Source organism: Ceratosolen solmsi, unplaced genomic scaffold (assembly GCF_000503995.2).
Source record: "Ceratosolen solmsi marchali unplaced genomic scaffold, CerSol_1.0 scaffold6, whole genome shotgun sequence".
NCBI lineage: Eukaryota > Metazoa > Arthropoda > Insecta > Hymenoptera > Agaonidae > Ceratosolen > Ceratosolen solmsi.
The window spans coordinates 8783618-8806248 of NW_011948414.1; the positions used below are offsets into that span (position 1 = coordinate 8783618).

Sequence of the window (22631 nt, forward strand, 5' to 3'; positions counted from 1 at the left end):
AAAAATCAATATGTATAGTTATAATGTCACGTTACTTTATACCGCATTATTTAAAAATATATATTTTTTTGAATATTAAATGAAAATAAAGTTATTACAGAATAATAAATTTTTTTCAATTAAATCTACATTACATTGTACAATTCAAATAACTTGCTCTGTAAATAAAATTTATATTCAATAATTATCCTCACTACATGATCGATACGTGTTTTAGGTTGCTCTTGTACGATTTATAAAATGCGAAATAATTAATTAATTAATAAAAGACGTTGTTGCGTATAAAAATACAATAAGCAATACAGTCGAGCGTTTCAATTTGTAAATTTTACTACCAATGCTCATAATTTATTTACAATCACTTTTCTAAATTCTGAACAGTGCATGCGTGTATGCACATTTAAAATTCATAGTGGATATTAAATGATTGTTGTTTCATTGGTATTGGTAGACAGATTTTATGTGTATTATATGATCAGTCCAGTTCGTTGTAAGTGTTTATTTTGTATATTTATGTGTATCACTAAATTTTATTTCATAATTAAATATAGCTGCAGCGGTCATACTGTTTTTATTGCAATCAGTTTTTTTTTTTTTTTTTTTTTTTTTTTTTTTTTTTTAACAACGCTCCATGATTATAGCCTTAATTAGCGTAATATTTTTATTTTTATGCTCAAGTAAAATTTACTCTATGGATTTTTATCTCTTTATTTTTATTCGCATTAACACAATATACTTCTGCTTCATGAATTTATAAATATAGAATAATAAATATTTATACGAATTGCTTATGTTTCTAATAATGTGATTATAATTTCTTAGGATTTTACTACACTTCACCATAGTTTTATGGTGGTTTTATTATAACATTCTCTTTATCCACGGGTATGCTAATATCGTTACTATTAATATTCATTACAATTTTAATTCTAATATTATATCATTTTTATATGCCATCACCTTTATAAGCATCATTATTTTTATGATTATAACTTAAGTGTATATGGCCTCTGTAACTTACGTATACGTAGCAACGTTGGTTCTAGCTAGGGCGATTAATGTATCAGATTCCAAGTAAAATAAAATAGCAATGAAACTGTATTTTAGTATCGGGGTGGTGCTTGTATGTGGAGGAAGTCGTTTTGTACGTCCCTAGTGTGGAAAGCGATAAAGAGAACGATGCAGCTTTGGCATGGTGTCATGTAAATAATGTAGGGCTGAAATGAGTGGGCGTCCGTGATATCTGATCCTTTTTTCCCTTTTCCCTTAGCGAGCATTGGCTTCGTGTTCCTCATGCTTGCTAAGAGACTCGATAGGGGTTTCACGGGTCATGTGTGCTACCATACGTCGATTCAAGGACTCTCATAGAAACTGACGAAATCCTTCGTGCCAAAGCAAGACGTACAAATCACAAGTCATTTTTTTTCTTCCTTCATGTAACTCATCCTTTGAACCAAGCATTAATCATTTCAATTAAATTTGTTAGCGCTCACGATGATTTCTTTGGCACTAGGTTGTATTATACCCCCCCCCCCCCCCCCCCTACTCACAATATTGCACGAGGTAATTTGGAGATAAGTTGTTCCAAGGTATTGGAGATCCATGGAAATTATATTTTCTAATATAAATATTAGGTATACGCAAATAATTGAGTGTATCGAATTGATCTATATGTATATATATATATATATATAATGTATACGAAAACGTTATTTGGTTATTTTCATAAGCAAATTTTTAATTCCTTTGAATTATTTTACAATTTAATTATTCATAGATTATGGCTAAACATAAAATAGTTTTGACTCTACTTTAAATATACATACAAACGATGACACTTATACTATTCTAGACTATTTTTAAATTCATTTAAAATATTAAAAATAACATGTGAATAAATATAATCGAGAAATTACTAATTTATATATATTTTAATTATTAATTAATTAATAAAATATCTATTTGTAACTATTACCACTCCGATCTATCTTATCTCGTACATGATTTTACACATATAAACACAATGTTACTGCAATTTTATTATTCGAATAATCAAATAAGAATCAAATCTTTATACCTATTTAAATTATTTTAGATATAAATGCTGTGTGAATTTGTAGAAATCTTCGAAATACATGTAAAAGAAATGTACCAAATTCCTTATACACGTACAGCAATTACTTATTAATATTTTGTTAACGTATAATTTAATTTAAATACATAAATTAAAAAAATTTATATTAAAAGATATTGCACATAAGATGCGGAATTAATGAAAAAAGATTTATAAAATGATTAAGAAATTACAAGAGGAATGTAGAAAAAATAGTATTGATTCAATAGATTTAAAAATATGAAAATCAAAATAAAACATAATTATTAGAATAAACAAATTAAAATTGTGAATAAACAATGAAAAATAAAAAGTTAAATACGTAAATAATTAAATTAAATATTAAAGAATAAAATATTAAAATATTAATAAAAAAGAATACCATTATTATTTACTATTATTATAAAAAAGAACTACTCTTTTATAATAATATAATTAAGTAAGAATGAATTAAGAAATAATATAAATTTAAATGGAAAAACAATATTTCGAATAGAAGATTTATTCATTTAATTAAATAAATTTAAAAACAATAAAAGTCGAAAAAATAATCAGATTATTAGAGTATAGAAAATAAATAAAGATAAATAAAAAGAAAAAATTGTTTTTAGAGTAAAATTGAAATTTAGGATAAAAATAAAAAAAATAATAGGAATAAGCGTTTTAGAGCGGCAAACGTTAGAAAATTCCAAATTTTGCGTAAAGAGAGTTGAACGTCAGAATTTGAGGATTATATCTGACAATACAATGACAATTATATAAAGAAAAATTACCCAGCATATATTAAGACAAACTAAAGCCATGAATAAGATTAAATTGATATAAAAATTAGGATTTCACAACAAAATGTGAATCTAGCATATTATAGAGAAGAACAGTGTATAATCCGATTTAACAGTTGTGAAATACATTGTCTTTATAAATTCTTACTGACAATAATAGTTTTCAATTAGCAGCAGTTTATCGTCGTTTTATGAACGATGGACGGAAATTAAAATCAAAGAGAAACCCATTATAATCTCGCATTTATGTTATCTAGTACACTGATTAAACAAGAATAAAGCATAAAGCCAATGGTGACAATACGCGCAACGACAACTAAAGAAAACCAATAAAGTTCCTAAGAGATTTATGATTAGAAAGAATGAAAGTACTAGACATCTAGTAATATACATTAATTACAAGTAGTGCCGATTAAATAATTTTCACCTTAGACGATATTAACGTAATTTTTATATATATTTTACATAACGTCTATCTCTATTTCTTCATGATTGAAGTTTGTAATATGGATCTGTCTATCGAATATTTCAAGAAGGAATTAATTAAATTATTATTGAATATATTAATGTGCGTAACGAATAAACTAAAACAATATATAATAAAAGTATTGTAAATAATAAATTTACTAAACTGTTGAGTAAATGAGAAAAATTAGAATTTTGTATCAGTATATAAACAATATATCGGGCACATTTTTCAGATAAAACGAAAAATAACGTAAATGTCTATAAAATTAAAAGATCAAGTCAATCCTGTACTGATACTTTTAAAATAAATTTAAAGTAAATTGTACATAGTGGATAGCAAATAAATAGCAAAAAAAAAACATACGCGAGATATTATATTTAAAATTCTATAAAAACTATATATAATATATTGTAGAATTTAATATTGATAAAGAATAGATATAGATGAAAAATTTTAGTCTTCTCGAATAATTTCAAAACTGATTTGTAATAATGGCAGATAAATAAGAAGGATTTGAATATAAGTAAACGAATTAAGTATTATTAACCAATACAGTAAATTATTCCATTAAATAATAGAAATAATTAAGACAATACAAAAAATGTATACAATATATATTAGAAAATGAAATATGTTAATATGCATTGAAAATAATTTAAGTAAAGTTTTATAGCTTATAAATTTCAAATAGTAATATGTATTTATATATACATAATGAATAAAAGCAACAATACACCTTAATTATTAGAAGAAGATATGATAAAGCTAAAAAAATTAAACTAAATAAGCCTAAACTAAATAAACAAAAAATCAATATAAATTCAAAAGAATAGAAAGATTATAGTTTCGTTTAATGTATTAAATCAAGTAATTATATAACTAGATATAAAAGCAAAAAACTATATATAAAATGCATTGCAAACTTTAATGAAGAATTTCATAAACTAATGAAAAATAATTTGGTAAGAAATTAATGAAATTGAAAATGATTAAAAGAGTAAATTAATTAATAGAATAATAGTTTGAAGGATTAATTCAATATTCATGTTAAATGAATTTTTAATTGCTATGCCTGTATAAACGTATACAAAAAATAAAAGACGAACCGCAAGAATAACAGAAAAAGGTATAATTAACAACTCATTATGACAAAATCGTAAGGTTACCGATTAAAGAAAAGAATATAAAAATCTATATTACAAAAATTTTAGAAGTACTTGAGACGTAAAAAATGATTTAAAACATAGCTGGCCGTAAATATTTATTAATGAATAAAGAGAAAAAAAGAAATACTGATAAAAAGAAAATGGAAAAAGCCATGAAATCTGTTATATAAAATACATATAGTTTTGTCGATATACAGTATAAGTATATATCTGTTTTCTATAAAAGTATAGTGGTATAGAAATAAAAAAAGAAAAAACTGGAAATTCGTATTATAGTATAATTATATGAAAAAATAGAAAATTACATAGAAAAAGTGAAAATGAAATATGAAGAATAAAAGAACAATTTCCAATTAATGGGATATTAAATTGATGTAAAAATATATTAAAATAAATATATATTTAAATATAAAGTGAATATATTTATATATATATATATATATATATATATATGAAGTAAAAATATATTTAAACATAATATCCTTTATTTAACCTTATAAAATTTACATTTAAATTTATTTTTATTTATATGTGTTGGTATAAGAATAATTTTTTAATTTCTTGTATTATCAACTAATTATCTTGTACTTTTTAATAATAAGTTTATTTCAAGTAAAATATGTTTATCATTAAATTGACTATCCTTTATATCAAATAATTATAGATTATTACAATAACTGTATAATAAAAGCATTCACAAAAATTTGTTAAAACAATAGTTACAATTATATTGCCTCTCGAAGCATAGATAAGTAACATAATTAAAAAATTAAAACATAAATTATAACTACATATTTGTGTTGATATATTTGCTTTTAAAAGAAATCATTGTTAGATAGACTTTTTTTATATAAATCATTTAATCGTGGAAAGTGAAATTTGCTTTTTAAATACAAAATTTTTTATTGGCACATATATTTAGTATAAGAATTACTGTGATACATAGAATATCTTATTTTCAATATGCTAAGCTCTGTACAAATAAACAGAATTCATATTTTGTATTATGTTTTTCATATTATCCACCTATTATAATATTTGTCATGAATATTATTTGAAATTTTAGAATTATTTAGTCAATCTTTCTTCAAACGTCCACATGCGACTTTCTCGAATTGATTATTCGAAACACCTTTAATTCGAAATTGTTTTGGAATATTGAATTGTAAATTATGCAATATTTTTATCTAATATCACTTTTATAAGTATCGATCAGGTATATATGTGTCAAGGTAAATAAACGTAGCATTTTGCTCATATATAATTAATTTGTCGATTGAATTATAAACACACAATTTATCAATAGTAAATTTATATATTTTTATTACGTACATTAGATTTATTTCAAAATAACATGATAATATGTGATAATAACTATCGTATTACAATAAAAAAATATTTGGTTCTAAATTCTTGATATTATTACAATTGGTAAAATACTTAAAGAATCGATAATAATTTAATTTTTTTATCTATATTAATTTGTAAATATTTTATTGGCTTTTTATTGTATTTAAAAAGATTTAACGCAGTGAAATAGTATAAGTATTTTACCAGGTACGAAGTAGCAAGAATAATTTAATTAATCACTATATAGAAGAATACATTCTACCTTTTCTTACACTTGGAAACTTATAGAATATACTTTTGTACTAAAAGTTTAAATTTACTTTGGTTCTTTATAGCGAGTGGGTCTTCTGATAAAAATTTTGACAATTTCTTATAACACTGCCGATCGATATCACATGTACTATGTGCGCATTTCCTTCTGCGCTTCGTCACACTATGCGCATGTCCGACTGACTTCACATAATTCACTGCCCATCTTACACCTTAAGCATTTGTTTAAGTGCATATCGATTATTGTTCATTTGAAATTCTCTGAGAATCTTTTGTACATAATGTCCAACATCACATGTATGCTTTTTCTTCAATTGACTCTTTCTTTGAATACAAACAAATTTTCAGGCCATGTGTATTAAATGTGACTACGAATTATTGATTACAACTACACGTTTCTCTACAGTAATATTATATTTAAATTGCTATCAGGTAAGAAAATATTACAATATTTATTAAAATAAATAAAAATAAATACAATCGATATTTATTCCCTCAATACTCACAATTTTTGGTTTATTCCGAGGTGGATGGGGGCATCTAATCAATCTCTTTACATACATCGGAGAACAACAGAGCAGTTACTCTCGCATATTTAAGAGGGCCTCACTATCCGCTCCAATTTACCAGTAAAAATGAACGCAAATATCATGTGTGTAAGTTACCATATCAAGTTAAATTTCCCACTATTTCAACCATTATCAATATTGGCTGAGTACGGCAGCTGAATTAAACCTCAAACATTATTGGTAAAATTGCGTTCAGTATTGGATTCGAATTGAACCTTCAATATACTTTACCGTAAAGGGTTGATTTGTTTATTTGTTGTTTTTGAAAGAAATATTTTCATTAAAATAAGTGTGAAATTATTTGCAATTGTGATTACTCATTTCTATAGTTGTATACCAAATCCTAATCCTAATTGGAACCATTAGGATCTGTAACGTCGTCATATGCCATTATATGCCAAACGAAAATATGCTCACGAATCTAATGGAACATGATTGATTCTTTCGATTCAGTAAATTAGTTAATTATTTTATGAATATTTTCAATTTTATTTATACTCTAAATTATTGCCGTGAAAATTATTGTGGTAAAAAACGCTGCAGGTTAAATAAACGAATGTTAAAATTTGAAGTCGAGCAAAATGGGTCGAAAAAATAATAATGAATGATAATAAGATCTCTATCTCTCTCTCTCTCTCTCTCTCTATATATATATATATATATATATATGAAAATCCGATGTGTATATCGTTATTATACAAGTTGTTATACAAGTTGGAAAAGATCGAAATCATTTTCAATTTATCGTGAAACTATTGAGATTTCCTTATTAAAGTCGCATTACATCATATAAAAAGTAGAAGGTATCTCAACATCAATATCGACAGTGCGAAATCATTACGACACGGAACAAAATGTCACATAATCAATAATAACATATAGAGTATCAGTGAACATAATTTAAACATCTTTTACATATATAACATATATTACACTGTCACGTACCCACATAACTTTATCGGCATCTATATTTGCATATATGTTAATCGAAGATATTTTAAATTTGCCATTTACTCAAAATATAACGTACAAAATTTTTATAACACTGGCAAGTCTATTGTATTAAGAATATTAAAATATTCATAATAAATCTCCATTTCCGATTTATACACACACACACACACACACACACACACACACACACAATAAAATGAATATTGATGGAAGAAGAAAAACGATAGAATGCTTATAATTGTTCGGAAAACTTTTATTCGCATAATCATTTATATGAATAAAATGAATATTGATGGAAGAAGAAAAACGATAGAATGCTTATAATTGTTCGGAAAACTTTTATTCGCATTCTATCTATTTCATAGAAATGATTAAATAATAAAACATGAAACCATTCAATAATGTAATTATGGTTAGCAATATACAAATTATTGCTACTTCTTTCCACTTTGCATCTTTTTTCTTTTAATGAAAAAATTATATTGGGTCATTGTGAATCATTTAAAATTTTAATTTATAAAACTGAAATGAACTTAACGCAAAAAATAAAGTGTACTTTTCAAGATGAACTGTGTAACAACACCACTGGAATCAACGAAATGTGATTGAAAATGACAGAAGGATTAACAAGTGCTTACCTTACCTAAATGATAAAATGATTATTTGGATATGTGGTTACGAAATATAGAATGTTGCTAAAAATGAATTTCATACAAAAATATTATTCATGGTTAGCGGGTACTTTAGTCGGCTCCGGTAACAACATTCTAGATTATTAAATAACTAATATTCTATATATATTAGTAATTTAATTGCCAAGGGATTAAATTTACTCAAATATGTAAAATAATAATAATATATCACTCGTAGTTCATTATACATCAATTTTGATATTACAGAAAAAATTATTAAACTAAAATAAATATTTTATCGCTAACTTTGACATACTTATGGTAATATACTACCAGATACTTTACAATACTTTTTATCCAAAAAAAAACTGAGAATAATAAATCAGGCAAAGCAAACATTAAATTAAAAATTTAAAAATTATTTATAATAAATATTTCATATTTTATAATATTTAGTAAGATAAGTATTTGACTAAAATTACATAGTCGATACAATCAGCATTAATAATTTGATACGATGATATAGATATTTGTTGCAAATATTCGGATCAGTTTGTTTAGAAACTATATTGTTTATAAATAGAAATTGATTGATTTGCATCTGTTAACTTTGGCATGCTGTATAAAAAATCTGACGATACAAAAATCAAATACTCACATAACATAAAAATGTTTCCAAAGATTATAAATAAAATTTTTAACTACCCACAAAATAATTTATACAAAATTATATTTATAACCAATTATTTTCAATAAAAAAATTTCAAAAAATATTTTTCAGTTATTCTATGTTTATTCTTATATATTATCTAATATTTCATGATATTAATAAAGAATAAATCTAAATTTAATCGTGTTTAAAGTAATGTGTATAAGTATGCATGTAGTATTTAATATAAAATAATTATGTGCTCAAATTTTATGTGTCAATATTATATTTTTAATTTTTCACAAAAGAAAAATAATCAGTTTATATTTCACATACAAATACTATTTTTTATGACCAAAAATACTTATTTCTCGTTGTTATTATATCTGATAGTCATAAAGATATGAGATAGTCTGAAGAATATATAAATTTATAAATGTTATAATTATAACTACAATTATAAACATTGTATAAACATTATTGCTATACACAGCCATTTAACAATATTTATTATTGACTGTATAGAAAAATGCGAATTTAAAATTTTAATATATATAATTTTAGTAATGACTATAAGTTTTCTGTGATATTTATGTATACAATAATTATATATTGTATTATCTATATTACGTATTTTCATATAATCATTAATTGAAAAAGAATAAAATTGAAATAATAACTTTGTCATTATGTATTAATCACATCTCAATGGTAAATTAAAACAATAATTTACCTTTAATTATATAATAATTTTAATTTAAATCTTCATTATAGGGCTATATCAAATTTTTTATATTTAATAAATAATTCTAATCGATCCATCATATATAAATAGATAAATATAATAGGTAAATATAATGACAATACCAAAAAAAAAGAAACAAACATTTTTTAAATTTACTATATTGAATAGGAATGATATTATTATTTTGAAAGTGATTTGAAAAATGTTAATATGGTTTTTTGTATAAATTATAAATAGTATCAAGTATATTCCAATATAATAATACAGTTAATTTTTTTCAGTGTAAAATATAAAATTCATTCGAGGTAGAATTACAAACATATACAGCAGCATCCTTGTTTGTTATCTTTAAGATCATTGAAAAATAACAAACATGTTTGTGGTTGTGCCATTAATATCAATCGTCATATATATATATATATATATATATATATTATAAAAGTATTATTATTACCTTTATGATTACGAACAGTATTTAAATCACATAAAAGCTATGCTGAATTATTAAATTTTTGAACAGCGTAAATGAATATTTGTATAATATTTTAACATCGTTATCCATTCGGATTATACAGAAATACAAGCGGAGAATTTGATATATCACCATGTTTTTTATAATACTTTTCTGGAAAAAAAAAATATTTTATTGAAATTATGATTTACAAAGCATTTACCATTTTATTAAATATTTTTTTTTCTTTTATTATAAGCTCTTTTTAAAGCAATTCATATTATGAATATTCATTGAATGACTATTTCGAACAAATTAAAGTAAATAGAATTTAAAACAATAAATTATTTATGTAGAAAATAAGATTAAGAAGCAGTAAATATAAATAAATTGTTTATGAGTTAAAAGTTTATAGTTTAAACAGCTGTTATGAATGTAAACGTATAAAAATAATAGTGATAATAAGTTTATTAGTATGGAACAAATATTGGAATATTAATGTTAATATTGTCATTTTATTCCAATCCATTAAGCAATAAATTTAATTCACATTATTTTTATATTTTCTGTATATAAAACTTATAAAGATATGAAACTTTTCTATATAAAATAATGTCTATACATGTTGTAATTATTATGACCATCAGTCGTTATTACATAAGAAGTAAATATAGTAATTTGTAAAATGCGTATATAGCATTAGTATTTGTTTTATTGAAGCTTATTACATAGGTTCATACCTAAGTATTTTAAAATATTATTTTTTTTTTTCCCTAATAAATGGCATTTGCTACTAAATCCATGTATATATACTTATAAATACGGATAAAGTGTGCATCATTGAAACAATATAATATGTACACAACACTGTTAAAATTGTGAATGTAATCAATATGATCAATGATAAATGTATAATTATAAAAAGTACGATTAATTCCAAGTAAGACTCTGATTAAATCAATGGATTTTAAAATTATAATTAAAAAATACATATTTATCATATAATTTGTAATGAAATTGTATTCATCTTAACCAAATTGACCTTGTATTTGATATGTAACACAATTTTATAAAATTTCTTAAAAAATGTGTATAAAAACGTTACATTTATAAAGTTCAAGTATTTATAAAGTTTCAAATATCCATATAAAGTATTATTCAATTTCTTCTATAATAACTATTATAAAATATACATATTCATCTATAGATTATATAAATGAAAAATATATTACACGACAAATATATGAATGTCGACTTTTGTAATAGTTTTCTCAGAATCCGCTCCGTGATCCAGTAATTAACTCCTGATCCTTCTTCCATGCCTGAATGTTATGGCCTAGTTGTATTGGCATAGTCTCCGGGTCACATCCACTGAGTGCGATCGTACTCCCCAGGGCACATGGTATCCAGGCGAGAGTGACGGTGCTGGTTCGAGCTCCGCGGCTTCGGTGTCGACGTGATATTGGCATCACTTTATGCTAGTGCGCTTGTGCGTGGGATCGGTGATGCTTGCCGTGCGCGCGTATATTTAATTATGTTGACATTACCTTTCAGATACGATTCGCTAGAAATGCTCGGATGAGGCGCTGTGCTATAATTAGAAGGCAATTTTCTTCTAAATTCTTAATTGTCATGAATAAAAGCAGAAGCTAAATAGAAGATTAATATAAAATGTTAAAATATATATTTTGGTTAGAAGACATTGGTTTAAAATACAGATCTTATCCTCTATATACTAAATAGTCTTATATTTACTGTACTTAATCAGTTTTCATTATAAACTTTTCATAATCTTGATTCATTAGTATTGACTGTTTAAACTGATATGCTTAAAACGATCGATATTATTATAATTATCATGGTAATTTTTGTAAAACTTTGTATAGTTTCATACATTTAATAAATTTCTTTTATACCTTTTTTATTTTAACGACATTGTTATTATTCTACTGAATAGAGAGTATGTAATAATAATTATAAGTTAACTCAATTGTAAACAATAAATGACTGTTAGATATAATATATTATTCCTTCTACAATTGCAAATAGGCATTCTAAAAATGGTATTGTATTGATTTTGTATATTGGTTTGATTATATATATATATATATATATATATATATATATATATATATATATATATATATAATTTCGTTTTATTATATCCATTGTATCTGGGGTCTTTATACGTAATAAAAAATAGATGTTATAGAAATTGAATCGATATTCAGAGTTTTGTAGAGAGTTATGAAAGTTATACAAATTTATAATTAATTAACTTTATAATTTATAGTTAAAACAGATAATATCATTAAATAAACTTATAAATTGAGAACTTTTCATTTATTTAAGAAAAATATCAGTTTAATTATGAACGATAGAAATGAATTATTTACTATGATAATTTTTCATGGATCATAATATATTTTTACAATTTTGTAGAGTAACGATATAATTTATCAGTAACAAAGGCAATCTTATTAGTATTAGGTTATTTTTGAATTCCTGTACTATAGATACAGCTGACATATGTTCTCAAATTTGTAAATGCTTGTATTATATTCACATAACTGTTTATTTTTAATCATGCATGAAGTTTAATAACATACATAATTAAAATGATTATCGGTATATCATTAGAAAACATATTCATAAGATTTATATCTTATGCAACTTTTTTTTTGTCATTTTGTTATTTTGTTTTATTTTTTTAGATAATGGACTCCACCAAAGATTTTCTTTTATTTAAATAGTTGTGCGTATAAACGGCAAAACATATCGGATTATTTCTTAATTAAAAATTCCATATATCTGTATGTAAGTGTTGAAATGGCTAAAATAATTTATGGTTCTGAAAAATAGAGTTAGAAGTGATACTGTTTTATTATAAAATAATAATCTTTTGACATGAAAGATGGAACATGATTACGATCATTCGCACATGATTTATTGTTATGTTTTTATTATTATTACGCACGAATCTATTATTATTACGCACACGTATTAACAAATTATTAGAGGAAATATTTAATTTATATTCTAATTCCTTTCTTCATTTTTCGTTTTTAAATACAATAATTAACTGTAAAGTAAATGTACCGAAACAACGTACTGTAAATGTATAGAATTTAAATTAAAGAGTTAAGAATGAAATTAAAACTTCAAGGAAAATAATATAATATAAAATTGCAATATCAAAATTTATTAAATTATTCTTATTTTTTATTCCTTTATTATCATTATACAGATTATTCCTACAGAATAAACTATAAACTTCTGAATAAACCATATGAAAATTCTTGAAATATTTAGTGAGTTGTTTTAAAATTAAAATAGTTTAATAATTAAACAGATATGAAGTTAGTTTCATACAAAAATGATTTAGATGCTTAAATTTTGTTACGCTTAAAAAAATTAATAGCTTCTTAATGTATTTAAAATTGTTATTTAAAATTTTGGTAAATTAAGAACTGTTTGGCAGCTTCTACTTAAGAATTATACTTTTCGTAAAAAGCTCAGTCCTTTAAGAAAAGAGAAAGACTAAATGCTTAATTATTTTTTAACAGAAAGAAAAGCATTTGAACAATGGAAAAACGATGTTACGTATATTAATTAATTTTTCCAATGACCTAAATACTTGGCGTAAATAACTACTTGAGTAATATTCGTATCAGAGTAAATAATTTTATTATTTTAATTTTCGATACGGATTATCATCCGCTTGTTGTCGTTTCTCAGTACTAGCCGAACATCTTTTTTGACATGACACATTACAATGAAGTAATTGTGAAGAAAATAAATATCTCCGTATGTTCGTATAAATGAATCGACAACTTTCCGTTACTTTGATTCATGAATGTTCTCCCATGGTGATGATGTGGGCATCGAAGCGTGGTCAGAGGAAACGGAAAAGTTTATAGAACGACTTAAAAGGCGTAGCCTCGTTTCATAATCAAAATTTCTGGCTACACTGCTAGGTTCAACGACAAGAGCAAAGCTACGCTTAAAAGAAGAATGGACAAAGAAGAAAGAAATTAGTGACAACAGGAGAGTCTATACTTATAGAGGAACTTTGAATGACGTTTTATATTACTGCAACGTGATTAACGGTTCGCTGTTATCTGTGAGAGGGCTGTAATCGTCCACTGCTTTACTTCGTTTCTCTTCAATAATGTCGCTAAGGAAACTTATGAATTACCGATTGACTATCCCGATAGACATCAGTTTGTCTCGATTATAGATCTTTGCATTCTTATATAAAAGTATCTTTGACGGCGTCCCTCCTTTTACTTTATTATCATCTATATAAAATCCTGACAAAGCGCATAAACATTCACTCCAAACCTAAATGCTTTTTTATTTATAATGCCACGTTACAATACATCTTCTGTGCATATGCCAGAATTTTCACATACATATGAGAGATATATTTTTTAATAATATTAACACCTATAGAATTTCCAACACTTATTATAATTTCTATTTAATAAAAATAAAAACAACAAATAACATTAAGAATTTATATATATAACGATTATTTTAGTATAATACTTTGTTACAATAAATCAAACATTGAATTTTGTTTAATGTAGTTTCCATTTTTATTAATAGATTGTTAATAAATATATATAATTTCTTGAAAACTAGTAGGTAATGATTTCACTATTCGTGTGGTATTGTTTGTATTTTATTTTCTTAATAAATGATTTTTTCAAGTTCTTTACGTAATATTTATCCAATTATATTTAAACATTATGTATGTTATAAATATATTTTAATGATTGAAATTAGTGAAAATTATATTTGTATTCATTTATATTTTCAGAATAAAGAAAATAGATTTATTATAATAACACATTGCTTAAGGTTTTTTTTAACTATTCCACAAGTGTATTTTAATAATAAATAATATATATTTATTTAGAAAATTAATATTCAAAATTTAGGTGTTAAGTATTATCTCTGTTTTATGATTAAATAATACATGATGAAAAGTATATATTTATTTGAATCCAGTTTAGTGTCATGTAATAACTTTTCACATTAAATGTAAATTATCTACTAATTTATGTTATAGACACAATTGGGGTTTTCATTGTTAAATAGCTTGAATCACTTTATATCGAGATATATAAAATTATAGACATTGAATGATTCAAAAGCAGTATAAATTATAACTTTTAAAAAGTTTTAAAAAAAAAACTTTAAAAACTTTGTATTTCAAATGAAATCGTATAAAATCATTAAAAAATAAAATCTCTATACTTGAAGTAGTAGATTATTATTATAATAGATTATTATTATTGACGTTAATATGAATTTTGCCGTATTATCCTTTTTGTGTTTACTGGTAAATGATGGTATGTTAAACTGTAATTATCAATCGATAAATTTATTGTTTCATTTTATAATGGATGGCAAATTTAATAATTCATTGTTTAATAATATATAACATAAACAATGGCATATTTTTAGTTTATTATATCTATTGGTTTACAAAGACAATAATTATATAAATAATTCAACTATTTATAATTATACGGTGAGGAAAGTAGCTTAATTCCTAATTTTTAAAAAATTTGTTGTCAAGAACTAATTAATAGTTGTACATGTATTAACAGACTATAGATATTTGTCCACTATTATTCTTCAAAACAACGGATCGTTAGAAATATTAATAATAATTATAATCAATATTGCTTTTATATTAGAGTTTAAATTTAATATTCTTTACATTTTCTTTTCATTAGATTAAAAAAACTGTATGGCACAATTTCTAGAAATTTACATAATCGCGTTAAGCCATAAGATTCATATACAAAATATGTTTCGATAACTATAACAGAAAATCTATTTAATCTCTATAAATAGTCAATAAACAATAGAATAAATTTAATTGTAGTTTATACATGAAAAATCTGATAATCTCAATTCAACGTTCAATACAGTTCTTTCTGTAATCATTATGAATTTTATTACCATTCGCTTCAGTTCTCAATAAATAAAAGAGTATTTTATTTACATAATATATCCGAATTTTTTTAATTAACGAATTTTTGAACTATTGAATATCATTGTTAATTAACGACAAATTTTATTCGGTATTTGAAACAAATTCTAATGTTAAAATTCTTTTAAGTAGGTAATACATATATATTTTTTATATTAAAACATATAAATATAAAGATATTTGTATCACAATTAAGATTAATGTAATTTTAATATTAAAATATTTGTCTAATAATTTTTAATCATGTTTATTAAACAACAAAATTTGAGGCTCAATTAATAATATAATTTCAGGTAAAATGCATTAATTGCGTTTAGTTTATTAGTTTTGTTAATATATTTGTATTTTATAACATCGTATACCCCAAATACAATAGAAATCCTTTGCATATGTTTTATGATTAGCAATATGCTGTATATATATATATATATATGCTGTATATATATATATATATATATATAAACATTGGCATATTATTATTATTGAACTAATTTTCGAATGCATGTTAGAATTAGTTGTTGGAATAATGACAATTGGTTGTTTTGGGATATTGTAAAGTTTGAGTTCGAATCATCGCATAATCTTCTTTATTGGATAAAATTGATAATATGAATATCGATTAGAATAATTTTTAATATTATATTTGTGTATATTATGTACTTGAATTACGAAAATACATGTTAATTTTTAAATGAATTTGGTTTTAAGTTGTTGGATTATCATGTAAATTTGTTTTAAATTCATTTTGTTTTGGAAAAATTATGGAAAATACTGTTGTAATTTTTGCATGGACTTTTTTGCTTATGTATGACAATCCATACAATGATTTCAAGATTTTTGATCGTAGTTGAAATATAAATAACTTTATTCCATCACAGACTCAATTACAATAAATTGTTGTTTTTTCGTATTTTGTATTTTCACGCTAAACTATTTTTCTCAAATGCAATACTATTGCTTTGTATTTAAAAGTTCCATTAATTCGTTTCTTTATTTCTAAGGGAATGAAGAGAATGAAAACAAATAGAATTAAATATTGAGACAAGTGAAGGCAATGCATCGATAACATTTTACTTTTATATATTCTATTTTAATATCTAATTTTTTAATAATGTATATAGTTTGAAAATGTTAACAAATTCAATAGAATTAGCTGAATATTCTAAATATTAAGATATGCTTGAGTCAAGGTATATTTTATTTCCATGAACATAATAGGGAGCAAACACATCTTGTGTGCATCATACCGCATATAACTCATAACCAAAATTTTATTTCAAATTATATTTTCTTGCACTTTCATGATTAATCAAAATATAGTTATTTTTAATGTAGACTAAAATTAGCACTCAACACATAGAATGTCCAAAGCCATTATTAATAAATTGTAATATTTCAAAATTATTTTAAAATTATTTACTACCTAAAGCTCAGAATTTCGTATGCCAGTAATAATTTACATTATTACTAGGCAGCACTGAAAGAACTAAAACAGCCATTTATATAATGCCGTTAAATTGTACTTGCATCCCCAGTCTCAGCTGGCAAATCTTCTTCTTTATGATTGCGATCATAACGGGCAAATACTAGTGTATGACCTCGAATTGGCTCAATGTCATCTTAAGGCTACAATCCTAAAGTATGAAGTCGACGTGCCATCAGTTGGGCTGATTCCGATCCATTTCTCCATTAGTCCATTACTCGTCTGACTATTACCAAGCTCTATGCAACTTGTGCTTTTGTGTGTGTCGTTAAATGAGTACATACTATTAAACTGTGATTTCCTTCCATATTACCCATATATTCCAATAGCCGTCCAGATGTTGGTGTTATTTTGTTTTATGCTTGAACAAGCGCCAACATCTCTATACCATTTCCCGATCATTTTACACGATGTTAAATAGGTTCTGTCATCATGGAAAATTAAATATTTAAACAAATTACTAAATCTTTTATACAAGATGGAGATTTATTTATTATTATTTGTGAATTTCTACAGTTTATTGCATGCACAGGACGAAAAGAGTGCTGATACTGACGGGCGATGGCAACTCTAGGGACTAAAAATTAAGTCGGAGATTGAATAAAGGATTCTTTTCTCTTCATCATATGTAAATAACTCGATTTCCTCTTCACTTATTCTAACCTTATTTTTACCACTCACTGTGGTATGACGAACTTTATTTCCCAATGGAATCTAATATCGACGTTGAGGTATCTAGAATATTTGGAAACCACGTTGCTATAAAAATATCGCGATATTTCAGTGAATCATTACATGTTTAATATTTTGAGTTTCTTTCATTCTGTTCTTTTTTTTTTTTTGTTGTTTTTTTTTAATGTCAAATATAGTTAATAAATTGTGTTTTTCATTGTTAGTATCATTTTGGTAAAAATTTTTTTAAGTATATCATACATATATTTTAAAAATTTTATAAAAACATCACTTTTTCGTGCTTTTTTCTTTGCACTTGAAAATGTTGAAATTCTACAAAATATTAGTTTTCCTTGAAATATATCGACTATTTAGAGGGCGTATTATATATATATATATATATATATATATATATATATATATATATCAAAATACTAAATATAATTATTTATGTATAAGACTATACATATATAATTATATAAATAATCCGATACATTGTAAATGTCGACTGCTTAAAAGCGTACTAGTGAATGCTCCTATTCGCAAAAGTATGTATGAGTTTCTAACAGAATGTTTGCAAATGTGATTTCGAATGCGTAATCGAGTGATGCATAAATGTATTAGTACCTTCTTTTGTAAAACGCAGAATTCCGGAGAGCGGAAGCCAATAATTCAAAATCGAACTCCATCGATTATTCATGCTCGCTGATTTTTGTTATCGCACATCTATTCCATTATAGTATCCATCCTGTATATCAGTTTTCATCGCACATTTCTGTTTCCGAGAACTTGAGTTTCGATATAGTCGGATGTGCACAATTTTTCTATATTATAAAAGTGCTAAGAATCTAAATATTTAAGTCGATCTTATGTACTACAAGCAGCACAAATTTTTCATATAAACACTAGAAACTGGTGCCATTATGTTCGCTAAATATCATCATTGAATTAAAAAAGGCTCTCATTTGTAAAATTGAAAAACTTTCATTTTTTTTATCGTTATAATATAATATAATATATTCGTTTAATATATACTTTGTCTCTTTTGACCTATTTATGAATGTGTTATAAGGAAAGTACCGCATTAATGTTCGAGATCGATTAGCAAGTAGCGAGCGAAAAGAAATTAAATTAAATTTAAATAAACAATTTATGTAATAAAATGTATTTAAATTTATTATTGAAAACAATTAAAAATTTATCAATATTTTATATATTAATTCTACGCCTAAAAATTGTAATTTAAAATTTATCTAAAAATATTTAAAATTAATTAAAGAATTTGAATTTAGCTGCTCATTAAAAACATGTTTTCTTACATTTACTTGCAACTAAAGGTGTTTTTATTAGAAGAAACAAATAAGTTAATGAAACATATACATTTAATGATTAACTTAAGTAGCGTCAATGTAGAGTAAATAAAATTTAAAATTCACTAATTATTGTATTTATAGAATTTTGTGTGTATCCTCGTACATGCGAAATTGTAAAAATATCTAATATGAAAAACCATACTGATGATAATCAATTTATTTATATAACTTGTATATATAACTTTTGTTATTTGATTACTTTATCACTTAACATTTTCGTTTACCTCTTCACCTCTTCATATAAGTCTTGTTTTCTAATCTGACTGAAATCAAATATGTTTTCAAAATAATTTATGAATTTAATCGCTAATCATTAAGAAATATATATAATTATTAATATCCGATAATTATTAACTTTTTATAGTTGCATTCAGTAAAAATGTTAAAATTATTGGTGGGCAACCTGCATTTATATTCGAATTTCCACACCAAGTGTCTTTGAGGGTTTTAAGAACTAATCAGTTTGGATGTGCTGGTACAATAATTACTAAATGGCATGTTCTCACAGTTGCTCATTGTTTTGCAAGAATGGAACATGCCAGTGACGAAATAGTAGTTTATGCCGGAAGCAATACAATATCGTCTGTAGGCGACAGGTATTACAAGTTGACACGTATCCATATTCATCCTGGATACACTGGAATTATAAATAGGAATGAGAGTTACGTGCATGATATTGCTGTTGTTACGGTATGTCTAGCAATTTTTTTTTAAAATGTTGTATTATTTAATTATATTAAATAATTATAAAATTTTTAAAGTATACCAAAGTATGTTATATATATATATATATATAATATAAATGTATAAAGATAAGTTTCTTTAGAATCATTAATTAATTTTCTCTACACTTGAAGTTGTTTATTATAATAATTATTAAAAAATGTAACTTTAAAACAATCTAAATTTTTAAAATACCAAAGATCCGTAAAATGTATCAATTGATAATCTATTAATTATTACGTTACGTAGCTTTAATGCAGTTTAAAAGTACAAATAATATTGGTAAATTTATACCAAAGTATAATTGAATATATTTATTGTTAAATTGATCGAATACAATACTATTGTAATAATATAATAATGCAATTAGTTACTTTTAATTTATATTCAGAAGACTTTAAAATAATGTGTAGAAATAAAATAATTTGATCATTTTAGTTGCAAGATCCCCTAACATTTAATAGTCATCAAAATAAAATAGACCTCCCAACTGAGGATATTCCAATTGGATCCATTGGTCTTGTAAGTGGTTGGGGATCATTAACTTATCCAATGTTTGTTTTCTCTGATTATCTGCAAAAAACTGTAATGAAAGTACTTAACAAACTTTATTGTAAATCGGCATTCTTTTTTTCCATACACGATGGACAATTTTGTGGAGTTTTCACAAGAGGTGTTGGATTATGTTTGGTAAGCTACTAAAAAAATGAGAGCTACTATATTTTATGGTGTTAAATTATAATTTAATTCATTTGTTAATTTACTTTACTTAATTATTTATATAATTAAAAATATATTTAATTGTTATTAATATAGTCTTATTTCGAAATGTTTCAGGGTGATAGCGGTAGTGCATTTGTAGTCAATCAAAAAATTATTGGCATTTCCTCATTTGTTTTACCATGTGCTATAGGTAAACCAGATGTATTCGTTAACGTTTATTATTATCTAGATTTCATTAGATCGATTATAGAAACTTAATATATTTTAGAGATTATCATGTTCATCGCTATTTATTATAAAAATTTTATTCACTTTAATAAAGATACTTAAACCGAATATCATTCTTATTATTATTTTATGATTGTCATTATTATTATTGTTATTATTGTTGTTTTTGTTATTTTTGTTGCAATATATATATATATATATATATATATATATTGGTGAATTTAATGATAATTTAAATGATATTTTATAATTTTATAATCAACTATATCTAGAATTATGTTTTTATCAAAGTTTCGTTTTAATCGAATAAACTTTTTTCTAAAAGGAAGTATCGTAAGTATCGTAAAGCACATGCATTTATAATCAATTAAAATATAAAAAAAGAACTTTAAGAGTTTTTTTTAATATTTATAAATTATAACCAAGCTTTACCGAAAAATGATTTTTACGAATGGATTTATTTTTAATTCATCTTTCTAATTTTCAATTTATTATATTAAATATTCAAACTCCATGGTTTATTTATCAAAAATTAAACAGAGCAATGAAGAAGTTGAGAAATCTCTAATAATTATAACGACTATTTTGTAATAATAGTATCGATCAATGTCGAGACGTTTTATGAACGTGAAATGAAATAGAATTTTTGTTATATAAAACGATCATTTAAAGCCATTTTCAAATTGATGAAAATGGCTATAATTCAAGCGGAATTTTACTACTCTCATTTATTAATATGTTTCGTAACCCATAATAGAAAAGGGATATTTGCGTTAATATTTGGAAATGAAGTTAGTGCTTAAAAGTATTATAGATTGTCCCTTTAAAAAACTAAATGCATATCCAACTTAAATAAACAAATTTAATTAGACATGGACGCAAGAATGTTTATAAGTCAGTTATTAGAATAAGTCATTACGTTGGATTTGTAAAAAAATTCTGTAATATTTTATTTATTTCATTCCGCATTTTCATAGTTAACAATTATATGATAAAAAAATTATCTATAGATATTTGTCCTGATTAATTTTTATGATTTATTTAGCAACATCTTATCAAAATAAATTGTTGCGTAATTATTTATAACAATTGCAAAGATTTATTTAAATAATTATAAATTATTTGTCATTACATTATTTTTATACATAATTTATATATGTATAGTTCAACGAAGATTCATATATGTAATTATGAATATTTCGGTTATTACTTTATAATCCAAATATAATTTATAATATAAAATTGTAATTGGAAATATTACTTGGGAAT

At 23.9% G+C, this 22631-nt stretch overlaps 1 protein-coding gene across 1 annotated transcript; it reads left to right on the forward strand.

The window, feature by feature from the left end:
* The first annotated feature begins 15415 nt into the window (after positions 1-15415).
* On the forward strand, positions 15416-21464 carry LOC105367964 (chymotrypsin-2-like). Its single transcript, XM_011506838.1, has 4 exons — positions 15416-15510; positions 20053-20378; positions 20850-21101; positions 21249-21464. The coding sequence occupies exons 1-4, from the start codon at positions 15465-15467 to the stop codon at positions 21390-21392; spliced, it is 768 nt and encodes a 255-aa protein (XP_011505140.1). The 5' UTR covers positions 15416-15464; the 3' UTR covers positions 21393-21464.
* Positions 21465-22631: the final 1167 nt, after the last annotated feature.